Genomic DNA, 15,000 nt, shown 5'->3' with positions numbered 1-15,000 from the left:
TATCGTTTCTGGACGATTGGCCAAACACAGATATTCGTGATTTACCGCCCCAAAGAGGTATAATGTCAGGGTTTGGATGACAACTAACTGCACATATTTGCAGGTCGGATAACCGAACATAATTATGGGCCTAATTTAAAGTTGTTGTAAAGGGCAATTTTTGTCTACAACAAAGTTACCATAACAATTTGGGTTATCAGACCTGCAAAGTAGTATACATCGGATGCTAATAATTAAGTTCTAAGTATAAAAAAATAAGTGAGATTTATACGTTAAATGTTTATGCTTTATTTTGTGAGAATGTGTAGAATTTAAAAAATGACAAAAACTAAAATCTCATATTTTGGGGGATTTTAATTGTTAACCCCCTATTTAGTATCCGTACAATCCCGACTAAACACGGATTTGAGGCGATGGATATAAATATTATTGTGCTATTCCTTTAAAACACACCCACAAACCAAACCACACATATACACTCACAAACACACAGATACACACACTCACAACCACACAGGCAAACTCAAACACATAGTGAATGGAAAAAGACCATTCACTATAACATATAGAGCAGTAAAGTTAGGTGCCCCAAACGTAAACAATAACAAGTTGCTAGTGATTTCCGTTAGGGACCGGAATAATTTACGCACAATATAGGTCTCCCAATTTTGTAGTTTGAGTTGTAGGCAATACACTTTCAGTATTGAAAATATGTTTACATAAAATCTAACAGTTGCAGAAATAATAATATAAGGCTAAATTATTCTGAAAATCAGGCTCCGAATAATTCTCGTTTTGTTCACACCAGCGCAATAATTTGCTCTGGTCTAAAAATAGATAGACTGTAACTTTTGATAAATTTTAGAAAATTTTACCTTTTGTTCCATAAAATATCCATATCTAGACATTATTTGATGCATGATCGAGTATTTATGAATATGTGTTTCTTTTGCCACCTAACAGCCAAATTTTAAAGGTTATTTTCTGTCTATTATTTACATTGGAACGTGAGCTGTCAAGACAGGAACATGTGGTTTGCCATGTGCTTCTAGACCTTTGTTTACGTTTGGGGCAGCAAACTTTACTGTTCTATAAATGATATTAAATAGACATTCCTTTAAAGAGAACTTATTATTATATATCACCCTTCCCGTTCCCTCCTCCCTCGAAAAGAAAAGATTTATCTGATTTTTACATCGAATCAGCGATAGAGCACTTGTCTCACAATAGAGACATTATCTGTCTCTCGTGTCGTAGAAAATTGTCTCATACCCCGTCCACTAGCACAACGGGGCAGTTTGGCCCGTTAGATTTTACAGAAAGTACTTTATGATAGATTGGCATCCTGTCCAAAGACTAGTCAACAATTATTGATGTCCGTTTGATGCCACAAAACAGGAATGAATTCCTAGTTATCTGGAATTGAGCCCCAAAAGATTACAACTTTTCATACTAGCGAACAAAGACTAGAAAAAAACAATAAGGGATGAAGTGAGTAGAAAAGTGCCAAAAGACATTAGAGGAAATTTTTTTTTCTCTATGGTCTTCTGGCACTTTTCTACTCACTTCATCTCTTGTTGTTACCAAAACAAGTGCCTGCTCCACTCACTTATCTGAACTAAAAACTCACCCCAAATACCGGAGCATACTCAATGTCTCAATTGTTTCTATGTTATATGTTTGTGTTGAGAATATTGGCTATTAAGCTTAATTGCTGGCCAGCTAACTTCGCGATGGTTGTGTGTTGGACCCGCGGTCTACAGTAGTCGGTGAGTGAGGGCTCTAGTAATGAATGACCTGAGTTTGATACGAATGTTTTTGGGTTCGTGGATAGCTCATACGGTAGAGTCACGCTCTCACCGGCCAGGCGGAGTTGTCGTACCAATAAGGTCGCTGGTTCAAACACCATCACCGCCACGAAAAATGTTTATTCTCTATTGTCTTCTGGCAAATTTCTACTCACTTCATCTCTTGTTGTTACCAACATAAGTGCCTGCTCCACTCACTTTTCTGAACAAGAACAAACAATGCGACTTGGCATTGTATGAAACCAGGGACGCATCGCTGTTGCGCCCTTTTAGTAATATAACGTTAAAAAAAAAGAAGTTAAACTCCACTTGCTAAAGGCTTTTATTACCGACCTTCAAGATTTTTGAGCTGTAATTGAGATTCAGAAGTCGTTCTTTTCCCGGTTCCCGTTTTACTGCAGTCGTACTGAATTGTCCAATATTCTGTCTTGCCGAAACGAATATCATTTCGTGACCACTCAGGACCAGGCAATTGTCTGTTCCATTTCAAATTACGAGGTTTCCTAGGAACTGTGAAAAAGTAGTTTATTTGGAATCATTGATCAACAAATAAAATCTCATTATTGAGAGCTCATTTTCAGATAAAATCCAAAACAGACCGCATGTGTTTACAACAAAACAATCATAAAATAACCGTAAATTAATCAGAAATGTGTTTAAATTTATCTTTTGTAAATTAAAAAAGGAGGTTCCTGAGCCTTAATACTTGAGCATCTCTATGGCGCAATATATACTTAACATGGTCAAAGTGGTTTACAAAGGGTAACTAGCCAACAGCAACACTTAGCATGTAGGACGAGACATGTCTGTTAGGCGATATTCTACTTTTTTCCAACAGAGACCACGTTGTAAGTGGCCAGATACTCATTCGGTGAGAGCATAGGAGTAAAGATCCTTTTCCACGGACTCAGCTATGTGCGCTCAGAGCGGGACTCGAACCCTGGCATTTCCAGTCCAAAGCAAGTGTCATACCACTATACCACATGGCCAAGAGCAGCGGAGGTGGAACCCAAAGTTCTTGATGACATTGCAATGTTGTACTCAATTGTTCATCGTATTCTTTGTTCAAAGGTTTTAAGGAAATGTTGTCACGTTTTTTCTGTATGTTTTCCTCCAGGTATGTATACACTTATGTGAGATATTCCATTTATGAAACTGACGATTAAATGATTACTGACGACTTCTGTGATGAAAAAAAAAACGAATAAATAAATAGAATACCTTTTTTCATCTCCCCTGGAGATTCATTTTTTAATGTCTATAAGAATGAAATAACCCAGTCGTCAGCTCAGTGGGCGAGGGCGAAGCGACTTGCTCAAGGCCACACCGCGCAGAAAGGAGTCAAACTAGGTAACTTTTTTTTCCTTAAAATATTCGTTATTGACAGTAATATTCGGGTAATTAGCTTTGTGTTATTTGTTTGGTGTAAACAAAATCAGCTTGAATTGAATGTTGAAAAAACGAAAGAACAGGTGTTTGGTGTAAAAAATAAAAACGACTTAAAGTGTGTGGCGATCGGTAAAGATGATGTTGAGATAGTTGACTATTTTAAATATTTAGGAATAACCATTGATAGTTCCCTCAATTTCTCTCAACATATTAATATAATATCTAAGAAAGTTGCCCAAAGATTATACATCCTAAGGAAATTGAGAACATTTCAAGTAAGGAAGAAAACAATGTTAAGAGTTTATGACACTTTGATTAAAAGTGTAATTGCGTTTGGCTGCACCATATGGTTTGGAGGATGCCGACTTAAAGATAAATCAAAAATTTCAAAATCTATCAAAGAGGCATCAAAAATAATAAACCATCCTCTTGATGGAGTAGAAAGAATTCATAGAAAAGCAATAGAAAGGAAAGAATTCTCAATTACCAACAATAAAAAACATATTTTATACCATGAATTAAGTCTTTTACCATCTGGGAGAAGGTTTTGTCAGATTAAATGTAGAACTAACAAGTATAAATCAACGTTCGTTCCATCAGCAATAAAAATTTTGAATATTTCATATGGTACAGAAAAACCAAGGATTGATTCGTTGACTGATTAACTGATTAATTTATTTAATGTAAGATTAACTGACCAATTGATAATGATGATAATTTTTGGTGTCGAATTGCCACAATCGTAACAAATTGAAAACGAAATGAATATGTTTATGTTGTGTATATCGCACGTGTGGAAGAAAGAGAGGAAGAGAGAGAGAGAGAGAGAGAGAGAGAGAGAGAGAGAGAGAGAGGCAGAGAGAGAGAGAGAGAGAGAGAGAGAGAGAGAGAAAATAAGTAGGAGTGAAATATCTGTTCAATGTTACAGTTATCGTTTAACGTTATAACAAGTGTAACTGAATGATAAATTGCCATATTTATGGACAATAAAGATCTATTATTATTATTATTATTATTATTATTATATTATTATTATTATTATTATTATTATTATTATTATTATTATTATTATTATTATTATTATTATTATTATTATTATGTTTTTATCAGTTGTTATTTGTTGTTATCAGTTGTTATTGGTTGTTATCTTAACAAAGATAAATACCGGCTCGGGAGTTGTGTACGTAAAGTTGGGGCCTAGTTGACTAAATGAAAATTGATTTTTGAGGCTAGAATCAAAGTATTTTTGTGTTATCAGTTGTTATTGGTTGTTATCTCGATAAAGATAATTACCGGAAATATTCTGCATATTACTCAAAGGACATAGGAGTAATAGAAATTAAGAAATAAGATAAACAGATAAATATTAGATCTAGATGATGTTTGTTACGAAACAAAAGACTGTACTATCTACATTTGTCCTCCACAGACAAAGGATAAATGTAAACCCTACACATAACTTAAACCTTTTGGGAGGGGCGTCCAGCGTTAAAAAAAAATCAAATTGATACTTAATTAAAAATAATGTTTGCAATTCCATTTAGTTCACGTGTAGTCGGTGGCTTAGCCGTATCGTGCCTCGTCTTTTAATACAATCAATCGAGTTGGGGATGGACAGTGACCATCACAGACTGTGGTGACCATTGTCTGACAAACACTTGGCCTGAAGATTATTCTTTGAGTATTATCTCATTCAATTCAGGTTTGGATAAGTACCCGGCTTTAGGGATAGACTGATATTGTTAGAGTGCTGAAAACTCGCGAGATTTATATAGCGCAATATCCACGACATGTGCTCAATGCGCTTTACAAGTGGTCCTAGTGATGTCAAAATAAACACTTTACCTGAAGTGCCAGATATAAAACCTGTAAGATTGTGTTACATTTTTTCCACACAGGTATCTATCAAGTATTGAATTTACACCAAAAAATTGAGTTTTCACAGGAGTCAACTTTGCACGCTACGGCGAGACTCGGGCCAACGAGCTACCGTCAGAAAGCTGATTGTCACTCAATTATACAAAACCGCACAAGACGAATTTCTAATGCAATAAGGACGTCTTAAAGGCAATTTGTACCGTACGAAATGTAAATTTGATTCTGTAAGGCCCGCTTTGGTAATTTAGGATGCATTGTTAAGCGCATTGAGCAAAGTGAATTCGTAGAAATGTTCTATATAAATATATTTCAAGAATACGATAAAATCTTAGTAAAATTAATATAAAAGTGCCAAATGGCACTGCTTCTTTGTCAGCAAAACTAACAAAAAAACACCTAGACTCTATTGAGTAAAAGCTTTATCTCCGACACAGTTTCAGAGGGTGTCTTTAAATTGGAAGCCCTCAGCATACACGAAGCATCAGACATTACAACAGCAGTAACATCAAGTTGTACATTTTTTATCACAAGTAAACTGATGGTGACATCTGGATTTTTCGTGGAATATTACCAGTTTAGTTTTGAGCATAAACGTACCGTTTGAAGTATTTTGTTCGTCTTAACATCCATAGATGTAACGAAATTGACGTCACTCAGCTCTTTGTTGTTGTTTTAAGACAGCCATTTTAATTATTAGTACTCACTAAATCATGAATAATCAGACTAAAAATATTTACGAATAGTTTTGTGTATAAGTAAGTTATGTCCGACTGGCGGATGTTTTGAGTATTTGGGCTAAACGCATAGCATCAATATGTATTTCTTCTTGATCAATACTTTCTTAGTAACAACACGCTATATCTCAACACAATCCAACCCTCCATAAATACTCACCATTTTTAACGGTAGTGGCTTTAGTTGTGCTTTTGCTCTCACTGCCGCGGTAGACAGCAATCAGAGAGACAGTGTACATTTGACCGCTCTCCAGCCCTGTCAGGTTGTATCGTAACATGCCTGACGAGATGTTGTATTCCATCTTAGGATTTGGTGATTGGCTCTCAGTTTTAATTCTGATGATGGCAACCATGGATAGTTCATTCAATTCATTATCAAACCATTTTTAAACGAGGAAGCTGAAGTTCATTGAGATTTGTGACAATCGTCTCGAAACATTAAATATATTATCTGAGTGAACAAGATGGTCACACTTTAAGTCTAAGCTAAAATTATGAAATTTGAGTTAAATCAAATTATTTTATTAAAGAGAATTAAGTTTTGTTTCTTGACCTTCGACAAAATGCTAATTCTATATTCTAATCGTTTGGCTTCAAATTCGTTTTTAGTTATCTAAAGCATTCCAAGGTTATACCAAATTGACGATGTTGGTTCCATTGGATTTCCTCCTATCAACCACATGATAATCCTCATGGGCTTGTTCATCAAAGAGCTCAACAACAATGCAAATTAGGGGAGACAGATTTGAATTAGTCTCCGCCAACTGATAACGACATAAGTCGATAAAGGATGGAATCATGCAAAAACGTCTGACACTTTCAGGGAAATTATAATCAAAAGCGTTTTGGATATTTAATGACTGTGGTCAATGATAATCCCTCTCACAAAACACATGACAACTGGTCATAGAATTGACGATGTTTCGAGACCACTGCCTCAGTCGGAGTTATGATATAGAAATATGACGTTTTAATTTGAATGAGTCACTCAAATAGAATGATGTATAATTGAGAATTGATACATAGTAATTTAATGATAGAAATATGAGGTTTTAATTTAGAATGATCAGGAATATATCGTTTTAATATTGGAATGATCAGAAATAGTGAGTTTTAATTTGAATGATATATTAGTTAATTGAATATCAGAATGATTTTATTGAATGATTAGAAATAGGACGTTTTAATTTAGAATGATCAGAATTAGAATTACTAGAATTATTATTATATGCTGTTTTAGTTTGTGCTATTTAAGTAACTATTTACATTCCTATATCGTCAATATCAATTGAATAAAAGTTATCCCAAGTCTCATATTTTAATTATAAATTCGATTTTCATCTTCTAGTTCAAGCCGACAAAATACTGTTTCGGGGCGATGTGTCATATATTTATTCATAGACGAGAATCATTGCTTTAGTGACAGACTAAAGATCTAAAAGGACAGCATCATGATAACACTGTAGACCGAATCTTCACCACATTGAGTTCACAACTAACTATTAATCTTATTGCTCCTCGGAGTCGACTTACCTTCTTCGTGAATATCATTTAAGAAATAAATGTAACCAGTTAACTGGCAGTACTCTAGTATTTAAACATGTGGCCAGAAAACTCGTCCTTACATATCGATCGATTTTAATGACCCTCATCTTGGCAAAAACTATCAAACCTGAGAGCTTGCTTTTTGTTTCAACAGTACGACAGTGAACTGGTTACTTGACCTGATAATGTCAGACCCAGTTTTATGACAAAATGCATTGATGGAGTCGAATTCAATATATTTATTCATTTATTCATTCGTTCATTCATTCATTCATTTATTTATTTATTTATTTATTTATTTATCTAATTATCTTTTAGAATATATTCATTCGGACATCTCATAGAAAGCAAAAAGAGCCCTTAGTTTTCTAAATCAAATATGTGACATGCAATCTCAAAAGTGATTCTATAATTGTCAAAACAGACTCTGCCTAAAGCCTGTGTGTCGAGACTGATCTTAGCATAATTCATTTCACCAGACGTATTCAAAAACTACTTTTACACAAATAATCGGAAATGACCCTTCAAAATAATTAAATTGAGTATGCTGGATCTCGTAAAAATAGATAAATACATTTTTTCTAAACAAAAAAAAAAACAGTTTTGGGTATTTATAACTTTCGATTTACTCGCAACAATCCGAAACATTGTTGCCAGGTAAAATTGTGTAATCAAGAAGTTTTCCAAAATAAAATACGAAGTCACTCATTTAATGTCACGCCATTCAGCAACAAAAACTAACAGATGGGCGGAAGTGCGGGTCACCCAAACCTTAGTTACTACCGGTGTTTTACTCACATATAGTTGTCGATGCTCCCTTTTGACGACTTGAACCAAGAAAGCAATACATATGTTGTTCCCTCTCTCTCAACACGAAGGTCAGGTTTCTCTGGATCTAAAACAGAATAAAATGTATGTGTATGCTTTGATTAAATATATGATGGGGTTACTGTATTGTCTCTGAGTACATTGGTATAAGGGTGGCACTTGGTGTGGAATCTGTAATTTGGGTTTTGGAGTTCACCAGTTCTGTCCGCCAGATGAATCTTACCAAAACACAAAAATATCCTTTAACTTTTAAAGTCTGATTGAAAGCAGTCAGTGAGAACGCATCGCCCACCTCACGGTCTTAATACAATAACAAAGAGGATTCGGTCTTTGTGTCAGGGATGGGGGTGTGGTATGTGTTGGAACTTAATTTTTATTTGTGGAGTTGAGGGTGAGTAAATGAATGGATATATATATATATATATATATATATATATATATATATATATATATATATATATATATATATATATCAGATCAGATCACAACATTTAGGTGGTGCTTTCTTAATGATTACTTTCAATTCATGCTCATTTATTGATTCAAACAGAGAGAATTGAATGCTTTTGAATTGTTCAAAATCTAGATGGCCATCACAAAAGTTCATTTCTGATCGTTTTGACTTTTTCTTCAAAGTAAACAGCAAATTTATCTGCCATATTATTTGTATTTGTTGGTAGTGACGTTTTTTTTTTTTTTTTTGTTATTCCCACCAAATCATCACATGTAGACAATATTCGTTTGCAAGATTTTTGATTGATTATTTTGATTTATGATATTCTCTCCTGAATATCCTTTTTTCCCATTTCCAGATTTGCTATTTTTCTTCATTGGAAATAAATAGTCTGCACTGTTTTTAGGACACTGGCACTCTTCTCTCCTCAATTCTTATTTTGCTTTTTTTATTGTGGAATTGTACCATGGTGAGTATTTCCTAAAGGAAATGTGCTTTCGAGTTATTGGAGCATATTGGTCAACTAAATGGCGAAGTGTTTCGTTGAAAGGATCGATATTGAGGGGCTCGATGCGATTCATTGAGAAAACGATGTTATGTTTGAATTAATCAATATCGATATTTATTCAAATTTCTTGCTTTTATTATATGATGGTTGCAATAACTTTCTTTAAGTCGGTAGTTAACAGTATGAGTTTGTTGTCAGAGATGATTTCGTGCACAGCTTAACATGGAAAAACGGGTTAGAATTATCTTTCGTTTTGACCCAGTCAAGAAAGTAACCGGATTTGTGTGTTGGTGACGTAATATTGTACACCGTAGATTTGTAGATAGTTGATCTGTAGTCACAAATTTTAGTCATTTGCGTACATAAAAGTTTGAGAGACACCATGACATCCATTTTAGAACGACCCCACTGATTCCAAAAGTTACGCTCATTTGGTTTAGTAGAATTTTATGTCAATGGCGTCAAATGCAGCCAATTAAGTTAGAAGATTGAGAGCTGTAATTGTTCTTTTACCAGATTCAACCAACATATTATCATAAACAATGCCGTTTCCGTGCAATAATATGTCATGTGAGCAGATTGGTATGACTCAAGTAATCCAATCGATGTTAGATATCTCAAAAAGCTGTTTCAAAATTGCACGGGCATGACTAAAGAAAACAAATGGACTTCCTAATAAAAAGTATGGCATTCCTCCTTACAGGTATAGAGCGAATCTGAATATATTATATTGCCGACTGGACAGATAATTCAGACATTTTAGTAAATTTAAAGTTAGAAATAGAAATCTGTCTGCATGACAAACTAAACATTGAATTTTAAGAATACGAGTCAAAATTATCTTTTTACAAAATAAATGAAATAAGCTGCGGGACCTGGTGGACTTTAACCGAAATTGATTTAAAATATGTGAAGAAGAATTGTCTTTCATTTATATCTTCACCCATCTTTATTGTTTTGACAATATGTTCAAGGTATTTACCAAATATTTGGAAGACGCTTTCTGATATTACAGCACACACAAAATCAATGTTCCATCAATGAATGACTTCAGACCGGTTGTTCTTACCTTTTGTTATAATGAAATACTTCGAAAAACTTATTTTGTTCTATATCAGTAATCAATTTCGGCCCAACATGGATTGTTTTCTATTTGCTCATCAACTCAATCGTAGTATTGAGGATGCTATCCTCATATTCTCTAACAATATTTATAAGCATTTAGATCTTTCTGCTGGTTGCTTTTCTTCTGATATGTCATCGGCATCGGCTAGTAAGAAAAATGCTTGCGCTGAACATAAATATCTTTATCATTGCTTGGGTCCTGGATTTTCTAACTGGGATATTACATTATGTAAATTCTGGTTCAGTCTCATCTAATTCCATTGTCACAAATACGTGGTGGGTGGCCTCCTCAGGGTTGTGTACTCTCTCCAGTACTATTTATAATATATACAAATGGCGATAGAATTTCTATCCCTGAGACATTACTTATAGAATAAGATTTGTAGACATGTCACCTGTTATTATCTTTAAAAATTATTGTATCGTCTTTCAGTGTCGACAAAAAAGATAAATTTAAAATTTAAAAATTCAGTTTTATGTAGTCCTGCTTTTCATATATATATTTCATAAAATATTATATCATATTATATTCTACTATATTATGCATTGTACTAAATATATCATAAATTTTTATGAATTAATATCAATTTCATAGTTGCACTTATACTATTATTTTTATTTTCATTTCATTCACTATATTGCTTTATAAATTTATGAAAATAATATTTTTATTACTTTTAATTATCCATGCTTGTAAGTCATGTTTGTTATACCAATTTCATTATGTAAGATTAAGCTTATTTAGTTATTTTTAATATGCAATTTGAAGAGAGAGAAAACAAAAACGAATTGTGTGAAGGTCAAGTGTATTAACAAATACGGGATAACAAATTACAGGACAGGCACTGGTGTAAGATATGAAAATTCACATCTTTTAAGATTTTTATCCTACAAATACGGGGAAAACAAAATATTAAAACTATCTCCCCATTCACCTCAAGCAAACGAAACAACTTCAGTACTTACAAGTATGGAGTTCTTCATTGTATACGTAACCATCCGATTCACAATACGAATTCTGGTTGATTCTGATCAAATAGGTACTCCCTGGGGTCATGTCCTTTACTTCTATGTCTTCATGGAATTTTTGGGGGCTTTTGGGACAGCTTGAGGCGACTCTGAATATATTGCGTTCTTGGATTGATTGATTATTTTTCATAGGATCAATCACAGATGCTTTAACATTTTGAATACATCCGTCAAGCCTTAATCCAGCGATCCTGATATAATTGCTGCTCTGAAGTTGAATTATTCTGATGTCTTGTAGGCGAGAGTCATAGCCTAAAAAAGTAAGATAAATTAAGAGATTAAACAATCGTAGGAGCTGATGAGAAGATTTGGTGGTTAGAGAAAAGCAATATAAGCCAACATTAAAGGAATCAAATCATTTGTTTAAGTGTAGACATAATTTGATTTGAGGATAATTACGATTAATAAAAAATAATCAAATATATAGCTCATTCACACCAGCTCTACGGCTTTCTGTTACAACTGAATGAATACTTACTTTATAATCTATACCTAATGTTATAAAGAAAGAAGGTAACATTAAGCACTGAAGTTGTGTCATACATTCGTTGTAAATATTTTCGACCTGTCGAGGACCAATCCAGCCTATACACCTTTAAGCATCTTAGTTTCCATGAAATGATCGCCTCCTATATTTCTTACAATGTAGTTTCGTTCCACCAATCGTTATTTTTTTCAGTAAGCTCCTCTTGTGTGAATGGAAAATAGTACGACTTCCTCACTTAGCAGACATTAATCTGCTCTCCTGGAATCTGGTCAATGAAAAGTCTATGGTGGTAAAGATAAAAAAACACAAGTCTAGATGACGTCACCGCAGAAATGATAAAGCATTTCGGTCACTCAACTAAAACGTGGTTATTAACTCTTATCAACAACTGTGTTGAATACCAAAGCTTTGGCGATAACTGGAAAAGACCCAAATAGCAGCAAGAGCTACAGACCAATATCCCTCCTTGGCATATTGTACAAAGTAAATGAGCGCATGATACTAGCCAGAATTTCCCTAACAATAGAAGAACATCTGTCACTTGACCAAGCTGGTTTCTGTCCTGGAAAATCATGCTGTGACCAACTCCTGAACTTGACACAATACATCAAAGATGGCTGCGAGAACAAACAAATTACATGGGCTGTGTTCGTGGACCTGACAGCTGTCTATGACGCAGTAAATCACAAGAAACTGCTCCTAAAGATTCTAAGGTAACTCGTAATACAAAAGCAGTTGCAATAATAAAATCTCTTATGCAAAACTGGCGAGTTTTTGTGGAAATGGATGGGAAGCAAAGCAGATGGAGATCACAAAAGAACAAACTCCTTCAATGAGCGGTACATGCACCTATCCTTTTCAACATGTATACCAACGACCAACCAGATTGCCTTTTACCAATGAAGTGGAGAATTTGCTTTTCACTGCAAAAATAACACGCATGATACATTCGTTTCATTCAAGCGGCAAAATTTCAGGTTAATAAAACATTTCCTCATGGATCTCAACAATTTAGGGATGAATCGATATGGGTGAACTCATTTGATTCTATCTATACCATCGTTAGAATAATCTGTTAACAAAAAATAACATGAATTCGGCCATGGTTGCGCTCATTTTATTGTACCGGTCCAATCGCAATAATCAGTTTGTCAACAGACTGCCATACATGTCATTTGCTAAACACAATTTGACATTGTATTCGATACGACAATTTTATGTAAATTTATTGCAGCTTCATTAATGCTTTTTTCGTTTGTATTTAGATTTGATAGATCGATATTGCATTAATATATTACAAGATTGCATTCGAGTTCTGACGGCCCATTAACTATCTATCCGTCACTCCCTTAACCCGTGGTGTTCAGCTCATTTTAGTTTCAAAACGTTATTTTCAGTTTTAGGCTCACTTTCCCCAACATTTTCTACTCTCAAGTAATGTCAAATCAATAGTGTGATCCATGAACTGGCCGCTATCCAGAGGTCAGACTCATTTGCGCGCACCCACAGAATTTATCATAGTATCGATTTTGATTGGTGATGACTGAAAAGATTGGTCTTGATCTATGTTATTTTCAACAATGAATATATAGTATTATAATTAGAATAGATGAGTGCCTGATAGTAATAACCTTTATTTCCCCACAAAAAATCCGAGTTTTCGACAAATATATATCAGGTGATACAAAAAAAAAACGTGTCTTTATCTAATTATTTTACAATAAATTATGAAGATATCTTTTTCAGATTTTTATACTATTAGAACTATTATTTATTAATAGAATTGTAAATTATCAAAATAATCCACCATCCGACTTTGGAACTTCCTACCGACCATTTGTAAACAAGCTCTTTCTACTGATGACTTTTAAAAAAACTGCTCCCTGCTTCCCCCAAAAAACCCCTGTTAATGAAAAGACGGCCATGCAATCTCCAGCCTGACGCTTTGGCCTTAATGGAAGAAGAAGAAGATGAAGAAGAAGAAGAAGAATAAAAAGAAGAAGAAGAAGAAGAAGAAGAAGAAGAAGAAGAAGAAGAAGAAGAAGAAGAAGAAGAAGAAGAAGAAGAAGAAGAAGAAGACTATTCTGGGATCAATGCAGAAGTGGTTGAAGACTGGCTAAAGAACCGTTTATTGCCTTTCCTCGAAACACCCAGCTCTATTGTATTGGACAACGCTACCATTCGTGTCCCATGGTCACTTCAAGACCCCAACTTCGGCAACTATAAAAGCTTATATGATTTTATGGCTCGAATCAAAATACTACATATTCTGACTATTTATCAAAGGCCCAACTATACTCATTAGTGAAAAGAAGCAAACAAAAAACAGTTTTCACAGCAGACATTCTCATCAAGGAGCTTTGACCATAGGTTGCGTGACTTCCCCCATAGTACTGTGAGCGCAATCTAATCGAGCTCATTTGAACCCAAGTAAAGGGAAATATGAGAGGTAGAACACCAAGTTTACTCTTATCGACGAGGCAATAAATGATATAACAAGGGAAGACTGGGAATGGGCATGCTCAAACCTTTGTAAACTGGAGGATAATACATTTCATTGGATAAAGGGATGCCACAAAATCTTTCCGTCGCCGTTCCATTTTTCCTTTTCATCATCCTCCTCATCAGAATGTGATGATTGATGTGTTCAGTATGTCTTTGTTGTTGATGGTGGTGTTATTGTAGATGTTAATGTTGAACACATTTACATATTTGTGGAAACACTGTATCATAAATTGATGAATTTCTACTTTTGACCAGTTTACATTAAATTTATGCCATCCTCTCAAAGTTTTGCAATCAAAATAATGGTCGAAGCGCGTAATGTTCACAGTCAGTTCTATTCATCAGTAATGTGTATTGATGGTCATAAAATACAGATGTCTGGTTGTTAAAATTTGCCTTCATGTTCCTTCATATTTAGGTACTGTATGTATATTGTTTAAGTTTCAATTTTAAAAAACATTCCATTTTAACAAATGCAATCAAAATGGATAAGCGGAAAATTCATAATTTTGATATTGTAAATCATCTATGAGTTCCGATCCTTACCTGTTATCGATTTTAATATAGCTGTAATAAACGAAATTCTTTCCTTTTCTTTTGAAATTCATGATTTTTTAAAATTAATACAAATTGATTCAGAGATTCATAAAAACTTGTACAGATGTGCGTTGAGTAATAGCTTTGAAAAAGGAGAAAAACACACGCCACTT

General features: G+C 34.2%; 1 protein-coding gene across 1 annotated transcript in view; it reads right to left on the bottom strand.

The window, feature by feature from the left end:
* LOC144968884 (uncharacterized) overlaps positions 1 to 15,000 on the bottom strand; it is a 62,006-nt gene that overhangs the window by 26,662 nt on the left and 20,344 nt on the right. The window contains exons 5-8 of the mRNA XM_078907705.1: positions 11,236 to 11,550; positions 8,153 to 8,249; positions 5,970 to 6,145; positions 2,142 to 2,318 (exon numbers count right to left, since the gene is read on the bottom strand). Of these exons, the coding sequence (XP_078763831.1) occupies positions 2,142 to 2,318; positions 5,970 to 6,145; positions 8,153 to 8,249; positions 11,236 to 11,550 (765 nt within the window). The remainder of the gene's footprint in view (positions 1 to 2,141; positions 2,319 to 5,969; positions 6,146 to 8,152; positions 8,250 to 11,235; positions 11,551 to 15,000) is intronic.

The sequence above is a fragment of the Berghia stephanieae genome, chromosome 3 (assembly GCF_034508935.2).
Source record: "Berghia stephanieae isolate SIO BIC M18660-M18661 chromosome 3, UCSD_Bste_1.3, whole genome shotgun sequence".
Taxonomy (NCBI): domain Eukaryota; kingdom Metazoa; phylum Mollusca; class Gastropoda; order Nudibranchia; family Aeolidiidae; genus Berghia; species Berghia stephanieae.
The sequence above is the reverse complement of the archived record's forward strand: the minus strand, read 5'-3'. Positions and strand labels throughout refer to the sequence as shown.